Genomic DNA, 17,238 nt, shown 5'->3' with positions numbered 1-17,238 from the left:
TTGGTCGACACACCCAGAGCTGCATATGCTATATAGGGCTATATTACTGCAGGGCCATCAAATTGTAAGGGGCGTGGCACAGGGCGGCGTCTCGCAGCGTTGGCTTTGGCAACATTGTAGGCAAACCGCTTGGGCGCATTTCGTGCAAAATTGAGTTTGCACAATAATTCAATTTGGCAAGCACATAAATTTTAGATATGGCGTTAAAAGGATTTCAATACAATTTCATATAGACGACGCCCAAGCACCACTGCACACACACTCGCACGCACACACACACACAGACATTTAGAGCACACGCCTAAGTGCGTACGCAGGTTGAGGTCTATTGGAAATGGAGGTGAAGTGAGTTGGAGCGTAGATTTAGTCGACTCCAAATTTTCAGGCGAAAATAAACCAGATGGCAAAATGGCAGAGAGTAAGGAGGCACTTACACATGTCTGCTCAGCTTGTTTTACCTCACGGACCCCTAATAGACACTTAATTAAGAGAATATTACGCAGCTGACTCCACACACACACACACGCACACTCACACACACATCGTGTGGCCTCCAAAGCTGAGGGTATTTTGGTCAAAACGTTTCTTGGGTGTTTTGTATTGTGTTGTATGTTAGGTTTCAAGGGTGCAGCTATTAGCTATGGCTCTGGCTGTGGTTACAATACAAACAGATCACATTCAGTTCAGTAGTTGGAATTCATTGCCTTTGTTGCTGCTTCGTTCCAGTTCAGTGAGCAGGTCATATCAATAACTGGATTCGCAATGTCATTGGCACTGCAAACGACAGCTGAACTGCCAGCCACAATACTAAATTGATACAAAAGCAGTTCCTTCCTTTCATTCCATTATTGAAATAGACGTTCTTTGAGAGGTTTGTCACTGTCTCTGTCTGAGGTAATCCCTGGAACTATGACTACTTTGAGCGGATGCATTTGAATTAAGACTATTGTCATTTCAAGGAATCTGCTGCAGATGAGGCCACACATACACTAACACACTCGCAATCCGATTGCGACACGTTGCATAAATACTTCTTGTGTCGGCAAGCATTGTTCTATTCCCCTCCCGCCTACATGACTTGCTGACTAACTTGGCTTCTAGCTTACGCTACAGACAAGTGTTGGTTGAAACGAACGAACGAAAAAAAGCAAATGAAAATACAAACGAAAAGGGGATCCAAGCAATTCCAATAAGCCACTGTGTATGAACCAAAAAAAACGTAAGAAAGTTAGTGTCGAGTGTGTTCAACTGTGGGATACCCGTTACCCATTGTTTAATATAATACCGGCGGTATTAATCTTAAAATATACCAAATTAACATGCAGAAAAATGTTAAAATAAAATATATAGTATATTTCGATATAGTATTACATTCAAAATATACCATAGACGGACAGACAGACAGACGAACATATCTATGTCATCTCTGGTGTTGACACTGATCAAGAATATGCATACTATACTTTACGGGATTGTAGGTAACTCATTCTACCACATTTCCTGCAGGCACATAGTTATAATACCCTTTTACCCTAAGGTTAGCGGGTATAAAAAGAAAACACTGTAAGCAAGTCAGCAAGCCAACGAGCCACAAATTGAATGAGGCTGTCAATCAATGTGGTTGTTGGCCTTTCATGGATAGATAAAAACATTTCCACCTTACAGCTTACGAGTATGCTGAGGTTTAACGCCACCCAAGGAGTCGACTGCGAGTATAATGTATGGTCTCTGTCTGCCTGCCCTGACGACTCAATACCACAGAGGCTGACCAATGCAGACACACTCGCTCGCTACTTGGAGGTCAGTTTATGGGTTAAGCTGAGCCATTAAGCAGCATACATAGATGCGCAGTTTATGGCAGCAACAGCACCGAAGTCTGCAACAAGCATAAACAAGGACACAAAAGCATGGATCAACGTTAATCCTCATTTGCGAAATGTTCATTTATTGCACGACGCGTATAAAGTGCAATACTTCAATATTGCGCCAACGAACAATGCATTGCCTCCTCTGACCTCCAAATGCAATTGAGACATTTATCATGATGCGACAAACTATGAAATTGCATTGCGATAACTTTAAAGTTTTGTCAAGCTAAGGTCATTGGACTTAGTCTGGTGAGTGGGAAATCATTCTGGTAAAATAAATGTGTTTAATCTCGTTAAATTTGTTTTAAGCGCTTTTCTGCTCTCAGGAGGAACACAACGCACCAACTATCGACAGGTAAAAAAGGACAGCAGCAACGAAGCTTACGTTTTTTGAATGCTAATGGAATTTTAAATGAAATTCAGAGGGTGAAAGATTGTAAGGATGCTTCTTATATGCTTGATTAACTTACGAACACGCAGTTCTGGAGCAATAATTAATTAAATGCCACACTGCAGTGGCACAGCGCAAGAAAGGCGGCAGCAGGATGTGCCAAAGAAAAGCAAAGGAAATTAAAGGAAAGAAAAGGAACACAAAAGGAAATGAGGAGCAAAGGGTAAATAAATGTATGAGGGCAAGCTTTGTGTCGTTTCTTCTTTGGTGGTCAGCAGCACAGCTGCACAGAAAAAAAAAACAACTTTTAAATTTAAATATCTGCAGCAGCAAAGGAAAAGAAAAAAAGTCGTGTGCAACTGCAATGATCCTGTTGCGTTGCATTCAGAACGTTGGCTTATTGCATATTACAGCATTTTAATTAAAAAAAATATACTTTGCAGTACGCATTTTCATTTAAGGTGGAAGAAAAGCGTTTTGCCAGCAGTCAGCCAATCAGGCTAATCGTGTTAACTCTCATCCCTGTATGGTGAGAATTTTTGCAGCAATTACCGTGTTAAGTGATGCATAGCAGAAGCATCTGATTGATGTTGTCGTTGCTGGTGTTGTACTCGTCGTAGTCGTTGTCGTAGTCGTTGTCGTTGTCGTTGTCAGTTGGATACCTGAATGGCGTCGAGCAGCTGCTCATAAATCACAGGCAAATCAGCAAATGCTTGACATGACTTCATTAAAAAGCCCAAATCCGTTCACCCCTCCTAAGCGCCCCTAAGCAACCCTCACACAGTCAATAGGCAGCAACGAGTCTAGTATGCCACAGTGCGTATGCGTGATGTGCTGTGAGGACAATACAATGGCTGACACTCAAAATCGACAGCTGCGTTACGAGTTGCCATTTACGATGTCTGCTGACGCGTCTAATACCCTTACGTTCACATGATTTCCGGGCATGTGTTTGACTCCCGTGAATTTTAAAGCAAATAAATCCTTTGTAATATAAGAATTGCGTCTGCTCAACATTTCGAAACAAATTCGTTTTAAGTACTCGTTTCCAGTAGCAACCATCTTACATTTGAGAATGTCTACGAGTACTGTTGCTGTCACTGCACATGCCTCCCAAAAAAGTTGATTGAAAACTTTGTATTCATTTTGTGCTGCTAATGAATGCCAAAACAAACAAAAGCCATTGCAATTAACTCTCTTCACAGCTCAAGTTTGTTTTGTCAGCAGCAAAAATAAACACTACGTTTCTCAGGAAGAGGTAACACAATCTCCGCAAATTAATATGCCCCAAAAGCATTTAAAACTCCCTCAGAGTCTTGTTTGTATATATGTATATATTTTTTTCTTTTTTTGTATTTTCAGTTGTGATTTTCTGTTTCTATGTCGTCATTGTTGTGCGTTTTATAAAGTCTAGCAAACTTGAATGTGTACGATTGCTTGCTTTTGTACCAGAATTTTGTAAGTATTTCCTAGCCTTTGTTGTGGTCCTCGACAATAGCCGAGCTGGACTCTGATATTATACCCAACACTCTCAGCATTTGTCAGCGTATTTCGTGTGACGCATACTCAAATGAGTGTTATATAGGACATATGTATGTATGTGGCATATGGATATAAGCACATCTAATGCTCGCAAATTCTTATTATGATGATAATGCGTTTGGTCAACGACCCGCTATTCGCCGGCTTGAAATGGGCAAACAGCGGATACAGCTGTCCCAAAGTAATGGAATGCCAATGATATCATCATAGAATGCACAGCCAGCGCGATTGGCGATTGGAGGTATAAAAACAAATGCGCAAAATATGCAATGGATAATTCTATTCAGGCAGATCCTTTTCAATTCTCGCAATCAAATTACTAGTAAATACTTTCTATATGTTCGCTTACGATTCAGTAATTTTAATCCACTTTAAAAAATATCCTAAAAATAAAATATACTGCGCACATTTCAGAATGCAGTGGAATGGTATTTCAATTTCGAAAAGAAATTGATAATGTATTGGTATGGGAAATTAATCCTAACCCACATATGTATGTTTTTTTTTGTTTGGGTTTTTTTTTTGTGTAGGTTTTTTTTCCGTTTTGTACCCAATTGCCTTCTCACATGTACTGCAGAATATATGATTAGGTTACCTCGTATCGGATTCCGAACGTAAACTAAAAGCAAATAGAAGGGAGACACTGACGGAAGCGCTTGAAATACGCAGCAAAAAGTACAAATAATGGAATAACCAAAAAAACAAACGGTGCGGTGGGGGTAAGCAGCGTTTAGCGGGGACAACAACCGAAACTCACATGTTTTAGCTGCCGCAGGAAAGTATGCTACGGTTTTGCTAAACGTGAACTCGTCGAATTATTGAATGCATGCGTTTTGATTTATTGTGTGTTTTCTTTTTGAATTTCGTTCTACTTCACGATTAGGGCACTCACACATTTATTGTTTAATTCAAATCACATTTGGTTTATAAAATTATATAATTTTTGAGCTAGGCAGCAATATTCTATGCCCATGCTTTGGCCATAAACAGAAACTAGCACAAGACCGAGCACAAACACACACACGCACACACACACACACGCTCAGTGGGAGCAAAACACTCGCGCTCGAAGCTGCCTTACTTTTTTTTTTTTGTTGGTATGAGGTTTGCGTTTCAGTAGCACATTTTTTCTATCATGCGTTTGCCAGGGCTTGCTGAGCTGCCAAGACGAGACGACCAAAAGCAACGACCGTTCAACTACGACTGACTGAAGCTCCACTGAAAAGTAAATGAAAATGCTGTGAGCCAAGCTACGTTTATACTATATATAGTGTATGTGCGCTTATGTGTGAGTGCGTGTGTGTGTGTGTGTGTGACAACGAGCGATGGCGAAGCATGCGACACACAGCAGGCAGGGCAAAAAAAACAGCGCGAATTTGAGTGGAAAGCCCAGCAGGATAGGAAAGCACAAGCAAAGCAGCTGACACATATTTTGGCTTTGTTTTGGTTGTGCACATGCGGCGTCGCAGGGGGAGCAATGAATTCCTCTACTGTGCTGTGCTATCCTCTGTGCTACTGTGGAGCTCGAGAAGCACGCTGCTGCGGCGGCTTGCCGGCGTTTTGGCTGATGTTTCTCTCTCTCTCTCTCTCTTTCTCTGAGCTCGCTCTCATGTTGTGAGAGGCAGCGCCTGCGTTTTGAGTTGTTGAATCGTATATTTTGGTTTTTAGCTTACATTAATACAGAGCTGTGCATAAATAACCATAATATTAACCAACAGTATTATTAAGAGAATTTTTTAAAATTAAAATTAACTATTTATTCGCTCATAAGGAGATGGAATTTTTAACCTCTCTCCTTGCGAAAGATGAACCATCTACTCATTTATGCTCTTGGGGACATTCATTTTATCGATTTCCTTTTGACCAATATTCCGATGAACTTTTTGTTTACGAATTGGTGTAGCAGAAGCCATGAATGAATACATGAAATATTCTCACACACATACGCGGACAGACAAAGAATGAAATAGTATGGCTACAACTATGTATACTTATTTGAGTGTGTGTGTGTGTGGTGAGTGTATTTGCGTGTGTGTGTGTGTGTGTGTATATACTGTACCCTTCTTACCCAAGTTGAATGACACTGGCAAGTGGATTGGCATCCGCCTCCCCTCAAGTTGTACGTTGATTATTTGCCGCTTTATGTCCTCAATTCAAAACGGGACCCCTAGTGTTTATGTGTGTGCGACTATGTGTCTGTGTGTGTCCTAGGCCTCAACGAAGAGTGAGCGCGCACTGACAACATCAGTTCGTATTTGCACTGGGAGTTGGAAGGGCGTGACACAGTTCCGTGGAATGCAAGCAAATTGGAGCAATATTTATGGGGGAATATGCTACGTTCGCCCGTAACGCCCGTATACATGATATTTCAAATTGTAAGTATGCACCAGATTTTAATTGAAAGTCCCGCCTGTGAGTATGCATACCTCTTAAATGATAAGTGCCGTTATTAAGTGCGCAATATTCATTTAATAGCCGGTTGCTTATTAAAGCACAGCACGAAAGTATGCTACAGTTTTGTGCGCTTTATTAAACGCATTAATTAAACGTTGCATACTTTTATTGCTGAAGCTTAAGCTATGCCATATTTAGTAGTTGGGAGACATCGGAAATCTCTGTTGATCTCTCTTTCATTCATTGACTCACTCTTCAAATAGTTAACACAAATTCTTATTTATTTAGGCATACAGTTTTGAAGCTGGCACAACACACACGGACTGCCTCTGTCGAAAAGTAAAGTGAATATTATTAAAAAAATCCGCCTAGTCATTTTATCCATTAACTAGTGTTTGCGTTGACGCTGAAACAGAGGCTTTAACATGGAAACGAAGCAAGTGCGTCGTCGACATTTCTGGTTTAGACGCCAGCAGTATCAGCAGCAGTGGCAAGAGCAACAAAAGCAGCAACAGCAGCAGAAGCAGCAACAACCGAGCTTAGGAGTTACAATGTGCAGTGAAGCACAGGAAAAAGTTGCCAAGGTACAAATTAAAAACAATCAAAACTTTTGCTGGGATTACCCAGTGTTCGGGGCTCAGGACGTGCTACAACATACAGCGCATACGACTGTGTAGTTGCACAACTTTATTCAACTTTGACATCCTGCATGGATTTATGCGATACGCACTTGTGTTTTTAGTTAATGTTTGAAAGGGGTCAACTTTCAAACAAAAACTGTTCGTGATCCAATGGCCAAACAATTGCGAGTCTATCGGATGACATTTGCCTTGTTTTACAAACTGCACAACAACGTCAAACTTTAAGCCAGGTAAAATTAATAAAACCAATTTGCGATCGACTCGAGACGGACTGCAAACTAAGACTGAAATTGTTTGTTTGGCTATTGGCGTTGGTAATATGCTCTGCCTTGCAGAGTACCTTTAGAGTTGAGGTAGCCTGTTTGATAAGATATGCACATATCGATATCGACGGCTTGTTACGTTTGCTGAACCTTCAGCTAGTTGAAGCGGATCAGTCGAAGTCCAAACGTTGCGAGCTGCAGACCGCGTCCAATTTCTATTAGCCAGGCAAAGAACGTTCACGCGAGTCGAACTATTTATTATAGTTCGCTCCACGAGTAGTTCAAAGAGCAACAGATCGCGAGAGCAGCTGATTGAGAGAGCGAGAGAGAGCGGGAGAGACAACTCGCTAGAGTATCTGTCGTATGTCGTATACACAAAAAAACAAACACACTGGAACTGGTTGAAGAATTGAAGAAGAGGCAAGAGGCAATTGAAGAAGAGGCAAAAGACTCGATGAGCAGTGATAAAGTGCGGCGTCGCGTTCTAACGCCTACGTCGGATACCAGTAACACAGATCCATTGTTGCGACATGGTGAACTGCAGCTGGATGATAAGGTGAGCTGAGCGACAGTCCAAATCCCACATCAAGGGCAATCAATTATCGCTTCAAGAAGTAGAACAAACTAAAAGAGGCATTTGCAAATGCCTGTGTGAGTGCGAGTGTCTACAAGCTAAATTGTAGATACTTTTTGATAAGATTAGTTAATGGTGGTAATGCAGTGGGTTGGGTATTAAAACTGTTGAGCAAACGAGGGTGTTGATTAGGCAGTTGCCAATTCTCGTAATATTTTGGAGTATTATTAGGTCTGGGTCTCGGTCTCGGTCTCGGTCTGGGTCTGTGGCAGCCACACCAAAAACTATTTATTTCCCCCTTTTATTGCTTATCGTGGCAGCAATGTCAACTCGGTGGCAACAGTTGCAGAGGCAACCAACACCTGGCAATGTCGGACAGCCGATAAGATAAAAACGTGATGGATTAAATCTAACTGGTATATAATACATACATTGTTAACACATAACTTGTGCGATCCGCAACATCGAAGTCGCTTTAATTAATAAATGATTCACCTACCCCGCCACTAGCCAAAATACCTGCAACCACTTCAAAGACTAACCCATTGTTGCCGTTTCTTTTTTTCTTTCTACAGCAACCCAATGGCTGCGAACGCGTCTTTATCAGCGAAGACAAGATAAAATGGTATTGGGCGCCGGCTTTTATTGGCTTCTGGTTGCTCATTTATTGTTCCATATCCATACCTGCCTCGAATCACCTGCCACGCCCTCTCACCATTAAGGATGAGGCCAAGTACCCGGAACGTTTCATTGCCGAGCGCGCGGAGAACAATTTGCAAAGTTTGGTGGCACTCGGACCACGTGTGGTGGGCAGTCGGGCCAATGAGCTGGACACCGTCAGTTTGCTCAATACCAGAATGCGCACGCTACGCGCTGAGGTAGGCGCTCTACATGACATTGAGATTGACAGGCAGGTTGCCTCAGGCAGCTATATTCACTGGGAGGCCGTTAACATGTATCAGAGCATCCAGAACATTGTGGTCAAGATCAGTCCCAAGGGCTCTAATAGCAGCACCTATCTGCTGGTCAACAGTCACTTCGATACGGTGCCAGCAGGTCCGGGTGCTGGCGATGATGGCTCCATGGTGGCCACCATGATGGAGACCATACGTGTGCTCTCCAAATCGAAGCAGGCACTCAAGCATCCGGTGGTGTTTCTGTTCAACGGTGCCGAGGAAAATCCTCTGCAGGCATCGCACGCCTTCATCACCCAACACAAGTGGGCCAAGAACTGCAAGTAAGTGAAAGAAAAGGATTTTTGAAAATTTACTAAGTTTAAATTAATTTTACTGACAGAGCTCTGATCAACTTGGACTCGGCTGGCAATGGAGGTCGCGAGATTCTGTTTCAATCTGGTCCCAATCATCCCTGGCTGATGAAGAGTTATCGTCGCGCCATCAAGCATCCCTATGCCTCAACTTTGGCCGAGGAGATGTTCCAACACAACTTCATACCCTCCGACACCGACTTCCGCATCTTTCGCGATCACGGCGCTGTGCCCGGCCTGGACATGGCTTATCAGTACAATGGTTATGTGTATCACACTAGCTTCGATCGTGCTGAAATCTTTCCACGCGGCAGCTTCCAGAACACTGGCGACAATCTTCTATCGTTGATACGCGAGATTTCCAGTGCACCAGAGTTGGAGGACACTTCGAAACACGCCGAGGGACATACTGTCTACTATGATGTGATGGGCTGGTTCTTGGTCTTCTACACGGAAACCGAAGGCATCATTCTCAATGTTGTGGTGTCCATTGCAGCGATTGTTGCCTGCGGCTTGGCCATCAAGCTGATGTCCGTAAATACAGGCATCAAGCTGGAGAAGCTGCTCAAGCACACACTGCACACGTTTACAGCGCAGATCTTGGCCGTGGTTGCAGGTGCCGCCTTGACGCTCATCATTGCGGTCTTCATGGATCTGATACACTTGCCATTGTCGTGGTTCACACACAACTGGTTGATGCTCGGATTGTATTTCTGTCCCTTCTTCGTTGGCTTGGGCATGGTGCCAGCCTTTTACTTCCAATACACCAAAAATGTAAGTAAATTAAAGTACACTGAATGGAAATTAGTTTAATCGATTTTCTATGCAGCCTCGTTTCCCGATTGGACAACGCGTTCAGCTGCTATTGCACTGCCATTGCTTGTTCCTGGCCCTGCTCACCCTTGTGCTGACCATTTGCAGCATTCGCTCTGCCTTTGTGCTCATGCTCACCTGCCTCTTCTACACAGTCGGTGTGGTTTTCAACATCTCCACTGGTCTGCACAATCGCAGTAAGTTATCAACTTTTGGTTTGATTGGGGACATTCCTGAGTGTTTTATCTTGCTTTGCAGATGTTGCCTGGGTCATTCCACACATCGTGTGCTATGTGCCGCCTTTCATCTTCTTCGCTTACTTCTCGCACGGATTTATCGTCACTTTTATTCCCATGCTGGGACGATTTGGTGATAGCGCCAATCCTGAATTGATTTTAGCCGTCTTCAGTGTGGCCATTGGTCTGCTGACCAGCGGTTTCTTGGTGCCCATGCTGAACATGTTCCGTAAGTCGAAGACCATCATCTGCTCCCTGCTGGCCATCACTTTGCTGTGCATCATTCTGGCCGCAACGCCACTCGGATTCCCCTACAGACCGGAGACCAGTGTGCAGCGTTTCTCAGTACTGGTAAGTTGCTTTTATTAATACTGAATATATCGACCATTGTATTAATTTGACCTTAACTGAATTTTATAGCACGCCAAGCGCACCTTCCACGATACCCACAACAATGTTCGTCGCACGGACTCTGGTTACTTCATCATGCCACAGGACAGACGCACATACTCCGTCAAGAGTAAGTTGCTTCCCTCTTAGTATTGTGTATACAAATTTCAAATATATTTACACCTGCAGATAAGGTTGTCAATATGACACTGGCTACAAGTGTCAAGGACGATTGCCAAAAGGAAATGCTCTGTGGTCTGCCGCTCTACAACATGCGTTGGCATAAGACGAGGTAATCTATAATAAGCACAAGATTATCTTCGCATGGTTTATTTAATTCAAATCTTAATATTTAGAGCACGAGGCTTATGGATCAATGCATCGGAGCCCGTTTTGGGCACAGAGCCTGTGGTAAAATTGGTAACAAAGAAGCAGCTGACAACCACAAGAATGCGCTACGAAATGCAGCTGACGGGTCCCAATCATATGGGATTGTATTTCCAGCCACTTAATGGTTCTCGGATTGATGACTGGTCCTTCCATCAGGCACCTCTACGTCTAGGCTATAAGCCACCATATTACATATACTTCTCGTATGGCGCAAGTAGCGCCGCTTTGGACTTCTGGCTTGAAGTTGAGGTAAATTTGCTCATAACAAAATTTGCAGAATGTGATAATGTGTTTCTCATGCTTAACAGAAACCAAGTGGAGATTGGAACACACCCACGTTAGAACTGGGCGTCAGTGGTTTTTGGATTCATCACAAGGAACTTCTTACATCGGATTTCACAAAGTTCGTCAACAGTTTCCCCAACTATGTTGATGTTGCGCCTTGGCCAGCGTCTTATGAGACTTGGTTCTATTAATTATACTAATGTAATATTAATCACAAATAAATAAACACAACTTTTTCTACAATTTTATTTAAAATGTATTTTGCATGTTGAATATTAAATTTTAAATTAAATAAAAAGCTAAAACTGGGTTAAAATTAAAGAGCAGACATGGCCTGACTTACAATATAATTATGGACAGCCTAAATAGTGTTTTATTAATCGAACGACTATTGAAAGCACCAAAATATTGAGATTAGCAATCATTGATAGCAATTTTAGATTATATTTTCTTTTTAGTCTATGCGCTTATATAGTTTAGTGTATATTTTTATTCACATTATTAAAAGAGGGGTATTATAAATTTGTGCTGGCAGGAAATGTATATACATACATATATTCTTGATCAGCGTCAACAGTAGAGATTTATATATTATAAATACATTTCGGTATTTTTCAGTTTATTTTTTAAAATTATAATACTCGAAGTGTTTCAAATGAAAAGATAAAGTCTGAACGGTACATTAAACAGAATATAACTATCCGAAGCTGATTAAGAAGAACACTAATATTGATAGCTTGTTGATAAACACAATTCACAAGAATCTGATTTATTTTTGGGTGTCTACACTAATTTTTTTTGTGAAGTATTGCCTTATCAATTAAACCATCGACGAGGCGATAGAAAATGTTTTCAATTAGATCCAGCCGAGTGTGTAAACTGTTACAAAAAAAAATATTTAGAATTTTTATTTATGGTATTCTTACTTATCAATATCCTCCGTATAATAGTATACTCCATTAAATACTTTCCGTAATAAATGACTTAGCAAAACCACAAACCACTTACCCTTTATAGATAGGCTTCTCGAACTCGGCAATCTTAGAGTAAGATGCCACACAAGTATTATAGTATCTGGCGAAAGCATCATTCAGGGGACAATTTTTCTCTCTTGGCGTAGTCTTCGAGGACCCAGAAATAAAGTCCCATTTAGAAACTTTTTACCATACAGTTACCATCCATGCAATTCCAAAAGTCTCGAATGCTGATGACTTCGCTGAGCGATATCGTCTTACTATCCATCATATTCTGAGGTATATGCAACAATTTCTCAACTCCGTTATGAGAATGATGACAGTACTTGCTTGTGAAAGCATCGTAATCCATGGTCATACATATTAAATACAAATAGAAATACAGTTGAATAAGCGCCCACTTGGTGTCCTCCTCCGACGTATACTGAATAGTTCCGTCTGTCGAATGGAATTGTGACTTTGTCATTGTACATAGAAATATTTTCGGTAGTCAATATCTTTATGACACTTTCAGTATTAATTTACTACTATAATTAGGGGGTCTACTGTATGACGGAATAATTTATATACCCGTTTGCTATACATATAATATAGGGTATGCATAACTTGTTGACAGCCAAAAATAGACAAGCAGGAAGCTTATGTCTACACTGTGTGTCAAATCTATGAGACGCTTAAGAATTTTTGACTTTAAGGACTAGAAGTCTGTCAATAAAGCTCTCTATAGACAAAATTGTTAGAAATATTTCTTCAAATCAAACTGTGAAGTATAATCTTCATAAAAATGTAATAATTTAGTATTATTAATAAGACTTGGAAACTACAAAATATGGAAATAAGCGATAAAATTTATTTTATGCAACCCACTTTAACAACTTAAATTGTAAATAAAAAGAAACTGTAATCACATCATCATCTTAAAATAGGATTAATTGCTTTTAATATACTCTTCAAGTTGCAGCTGACTTGTTTGAACTTTCTCCAGTTTCCATACAATACAAAGAGCACTGATAAGTGTTGTAAATGTTTATTTCGCCTTCTTTGGATTGGTATTAAGATATTTGAGTGCCGACATAAAGCTTAATCTTATGGTTAACCATCAGCACGCCATAAACTAAACTGTCCCCAATCGCAAATTCATAATCTTCAGGAAATTTCAAAGATTATTATTGAAGATAAGCCCACCGAACTTAAAAGCCTACCCCCTTTTAGAGCCCTATTTGTCAGTCAAGTTAGTTTCTCAGAGAACGTGTCGTGGATCGGTCGAATTTCTATCGTGAGATTCCCTTATAGAAAGGTAATACTCGAAATAAACTAGAAAAGATTATATAATCACCGGTTTCTTGTTAATTACAATGTGACACGCATGCAAGGAAGTGAACAAGTGAAATTAAATAAGCAAATATAATACAAATACATTATTTTTGGAAAAAGTGTTCAGCTAAATGTGACTATGGTAAAACTTACACGACATAATTGACATAAGTTATCACTTTGCTTATCGACCTTGAAAGTGTGGTGCTCACTATCAATAATCCCTCCTTTTACTGCCCAATAAATTATGCTCTATTGAAACGGTTTCCCCCTACTATCTTAGATGACTTTCGCTAGCTTTGACTTGGCTTCCGATCAGAAGGCATATCGCAAGGAGCACAAGAAGTGGCCTTGGTATGGCGCCCCCAATTTTTGTGCAATTTGGTTCGCAATCTTCTATGCGGCAGTGATACCAAGTTTCTTTTCCTATCCCAAAATGTTGTATGTGCGTGACGAGGCCAATCACCCCGATGAGTTTATCGGTGAGCGAGCCATGCATCTGCTTGCCGAGTATTCGGCAATAGGCAACAAAATGGTAGGCTCTGAGAACAATGAGGTGCACACCGTAAACTTCATAAAGCGGGAAGTTGAAAAGATTGTGGAACAGTCTCGCAGCGATCTTTATGACTTTGAGTGGGAAGTGCAGTATGCTTCTGGAGCATTCTATCTGTGGAATGTGGCCACCAGCTATGCCAACGTGTCCAATATTGTGGTCAGAATTAGCAGAAAAGATTCGCCCAACGATAATTATTTGCTGGTAAATTCCCATTACGACTCTGAGGTAAAGACACCAGGAGCTGGCGATGATGGCGTTATGGCCGTTATTATGTTGGAAACTTTACGTGTCATTTCACTCTCGGATCGACCACTGGATCATCCGGTGGTGTTTCTATTCAACGGTGCCGAAGAGGCTAACATGTTGGGCTCACATGGCTTTATCACAACGCACAGATGGGCAAAGAATTGCAAGTAAGTCGATGCTTTTCATAAAGAGTTTACAATTATATCATAAATATTATATTAAAGAGGGCTTTCGAATCATAATTTATTATTCATATTCCTATTTGTTAAAAAAATTGTAAAAATATAATTAAAAACATAAATATTTCAATAAATATATACTGTTAATAAAAAAAAAAATATAATTTACAGGGCACTTATCAATCTGGATTCTACAGGAGCGGGTGGTAGAGAAGTGCTATTCCAAACAGGACCAAATCACCCATGGCTCATGAACTACTATCAGAAGCACGCACCCCATCCTTTCTCCGTCACCCTTGCTGAGGAGTTGTTCCAGAATAACTTTATACCCTCCGACACGGACTTTCGTATCTTTCGAGACTTTGGTAACGTGCCCGGCTTAGACATGGCCCATGCCCTCAACGGCTATGTGTATCACACTAAGTTCGACAACTTTAAGAATCTGGCACCAGGCACATACCAATCGACGGGTGAGAATGTCTTGGCGCTAACCTGGGCACTGGCCAACGCACCCGAATTGGATGACACTGCTGCCCATGAGGAAGGACATGCGGTTTTCTTCGACTACCTCGGCTGGTTCATGGTCGTCTACACCGAAGCTGCGAGCATTGCCATCAATACGGTTGTATCTGTGGTTGCTCTCATTGCGATTTGCATTTCCATCTACTTCATGACCAAGCAGAATGATTCGGATGCTCCCAAAGCCATCGTCCTTCGATTTTGTGTTATCTTCCTCGTACAGTTGGGCGCTGTGATCATTGCCTGGGGACTGACCTTAATCGTGGCAGTCTTTATGCATGCCGTTGGCTTAAGTGAATCTTGGTATTATGGCATTTGGATGACATTCGGACTGTACTTCTGCCCATTCTTCTTTGGCTTGGGACTGTTGCCAGCCTTCTACATTCAGTGGACGAAGCACAAAACGAACATGAAGCTCAATGACACGATTGCTTGCTTCATGCATGCCCATTGCATCCTGATTGTCCTCGTCTGTGTGATCCTCATGTGCATGGGCGTACGATCCGCCTTCTTTCCCATGTTTGGATTGTTCTTCTACACCATCTCAGTGCTACTGCAGCTAATCTTCAAGCTCATCTTTAAGAGTAAGTAAAAGACTCTTAACTTGATATACTGATCTTTTATTGAGTGCTTTTCAGAACGATTCTTCATGAGCGTTCACCTGTTGTGTCAACTGGCGCCTTTCCTCTTCTACACCTTTTTGAACTACGAGTTTCTGCTGGTTTTCGTGCCCATGCAGGGACGTGATGGTCCCGACAGCAAACCCGACATGCTCCTGGCTCTGTTTATTGCTCTCATGACGATGCATTTCGCTGCCTTTATTGTAGGTTTGATCATCGAAAAAGCTTTAGTATACTGACAGTCCTTTCACTTTTTCAGATACCGATTCTGTTCAAATTTCGCAAATCGAAAATCTTTATTTCTATGTTTGGCCTCATAACCATCATATTCATCATCCTGGCCGCCACTCCAGCTGGATTTCCATTCAAGGCGGATGTTGCCACTCAGAGATATTATGTGCTGGTAGAGTATAGTATTCTTATTATTGAAAATTTGTATTAAATCAATATATATTTTATTAAGCACACTGAACGAGTGCTACACAATGAGGATAGTACGACAACTCGAGAGTCTGGATTTTATATTCAACCCGTGGACACTCGGTACTCCGAACTTTATGATACAACATTAAAGGACGTGGAACCCGAAAGCTGGCTCACAAACAACTGTGCTTCGGAACCTTATTGTGGATTGCCGCTTTACAGTGGACGTTGGCTAGACTGGAAGTAAGTCAAAATTACTGACTAGAAAGACTAGTTTACTTATCCTTTTTCCACACTTTTACAGAGATAGTGCACGCTGGATCCACAACACAGCGCCAGTGTTTCCAGTAACCACTGAACTTACAGAAATCTCGAGGCAGTCCATAAATGCTACCAGAAAACGTTACGAGTACAACATAATAACAGGCGATCGCATTGTCATATTTATTGATCCCAAGCCAAACGTAAGGATCACCAATTGGTCCGTGGATGATACCGTCTTGTTGGATGGCCGTTCGCCCCCATACTTTATATACCATGTGTTCTCCATGGTCACGACACCCTTCAACTTCTGGCTTGAGTTTGAGCATGATGCTGAAAATACAGATGGCCCTTACTTCAAGATGTCAGTAAGCGTTCACTTCCTTTATCACCCTGAGTACTACACATCAGACTTTAAGGATTTCTTGGACACATTCCCAGACTGGTCATATACAACTGATTGGTTGGCCTCTTACGAGAGCTGGGTATTTTAGAAATGAATAAACAAACCGCTACTGTGACTTAATAAATAAATTTAAAATATATATTTTTAATACAAATTCACTAATTGTAAATTTCTTTAGGATTTTTGGATTGTATTTTATAGTATAATTCTAGCTTATTAATTTGATAATATGTCGTGTTTGTTTGTGTTCGTTCGATGTCCCACACTGAGGCATCCAATAGCTATTTTAAAAAATGAATGAAATTATTAACAAATTGTGGTCGTCAATCTATGAAAATAAAAAAAAATTACCTCTGGGAAGAATTATTGCACTAGGTATTAGGGTAAATATTTACCAATATGCAATCTGCAAATTCTTTTCCATGTCATCCTGATCAGCGGACATTCAACGTCGTCTCTTACTATTGCAGCTAACTTTCTGGTTAACTTTCCCAAGTTTCCATGCAATTTGATAAGTGTTGTATATGTTTATTTTGGTCTCTTTCGGTTGGCATTAAGTTATTTGAGTGGCGGCATAAAGCTTAATCGTTCGGTTAACCATTAACAAGTCATAAACTAAACTGTCCCCAATTGCGAATTCGTAATCATCAGAAAATTTTAACGATATATTATGATAAGCCCGCCTA

The 17,238-nt window shown here is 41.1% G+C and overlaps 2 protein-coding genes across 4 annotated transcripts; both read left to right on the top strand.

Annotated features, from left to right (window-relative positions):
- The first annotated feature begins 6,107 nt into the window (after positions 1-6,107).
- LOC132790881 (endoplasmic reticulum metallopeptidase 1) lies at positions 6,108-11,300 on the top strand. 3 transcript variants are annotated; one of them, XM_060799624.1, is made up of 11 exons: positions 6,108-6,176; positions 6,484-6,539; positions 6,611-6,779; positions 8,249-8,910; positions 8,970-9,714; positions 9,770-9,950; positions 10,012-10,340; positions 10,410-10,509; positions 10,569-10,671; positions 10,736-11,018; positions 11,078-11,300. In XM_060799624.1, the coding sequence occupies exons 1-11, from the start codon at positions 6,132-6,134 to the stop codon at positions 11,243-11,245; spliced, it is 2,841 nt and encodes a 946-aa protein (XP_060655607.1). In that variant the 5' UTR covers positions 6,108-6,131; the 3' UTR covers positions 11,246-11,300. The 3 variants fall into 3 exon arrangements, with proteins under 3 accessions (XP_060655607.1, XP_060655609.1, XP_060655610.1); XM_060799626.1 differs by lacking the exon at positions 6,108-6,176 and having other exon boundaries at positions 6,467-6,534; positions 6,588-6,779; XM_060799627.1 differs by lacking the exons at positions 6,108-6,176; positions 6,484-6,539; positions 6,611-6,779 and adding an exon at positions 7,265-7,655.
- Positions 11,301-13,271: 1,971 nt separating this feature from the next.
- On the top strand, positions 13,272-16,691 carry LOC132792689 (endoplasmic reticulum metallopeptidase 1-like). Its single transcript, XM_060802137.1, has 7 exons — positions 13,272-13,325; positions 13,626-14,311; positions 14,495-15,426; positions 15,481-15,665; positions 15,722-15,865; positions 15,926-16,128; positions 16,190-16,691. Exons 2-7 carry the CDS (start codon positions 13,626-13,628, stop codon positions 16,638-16,640), a joined length of 2,601 nt encoding a protein of 866 aa, XP_060658120.1. The 5' UTR covers positions 13,272-13,325; the 3' UTR covers positions 16,641-16,691.
- The last annotated feature ends 547 nt before the right edge of the window (positions 16,692-17,238 follow it).

This window comes from Drosophila nasuta, chromosome 3, assembly GCF_023558535.2.
Source record: "Drosophila nasuta strain 15112-1781.00 chromosome 3, ASM2355853v1, whole genome shotgun sequence".
Classification (NCBI taxonomy): domain Eukaryota; kingdom Metazoa; phylum Arthropoda; class Insecta; order Diptera; family Drosophilidae; genus Drosophila; species Drosophila nasuta.
The sequence above is the reverse complement of the archived record's forward strand: the minus strand, read 5'-3'. Positions and strand labels throughout refer to the sequence as shown.

Coding starts and splice junctions, on each gene's coding strand:
- LOC132792689 (XM_060802137.1), top strand. CDS start 13,626: ATGACTTTCGCTAGCTTTGACTTGGCTTCCGATCAGAAGGCATATCGC. Junction 15,666..15,721: donor TGCATTTCGCTGCCTTTATT/GTAGGTTTGATC, acceptor TCACTTTTTCAG/ATACCGATTCTGTTCAAATT. Junction 15,866..15,925: donor CTCAGAGATATTATGTGCTG/GTAGAGTATAGT, acceptor TATTTTATTAAG/CACACTGAACGAGTGCTACA.
- LOC132790881 (XM_060799624.1), top strand. CDS start 6,132: ATGCTACGTTCGCCCGTAACGCCCGTATACATGATATTTCAAATT. Junction 6,177..6,483: donor TATACATGATATTTCAAATT/GTAAGTATGCAC, acceptor TTATTTATTTAG/GCATACAGTTTTGAAGCTGG. Junction 10,510..10,568: donor ACGCACATACTCCGTCAAGA/GTAAGTTGCTTC, acceptor TTACACCTGCAG/ATAAGGTTGTCAATATGACA.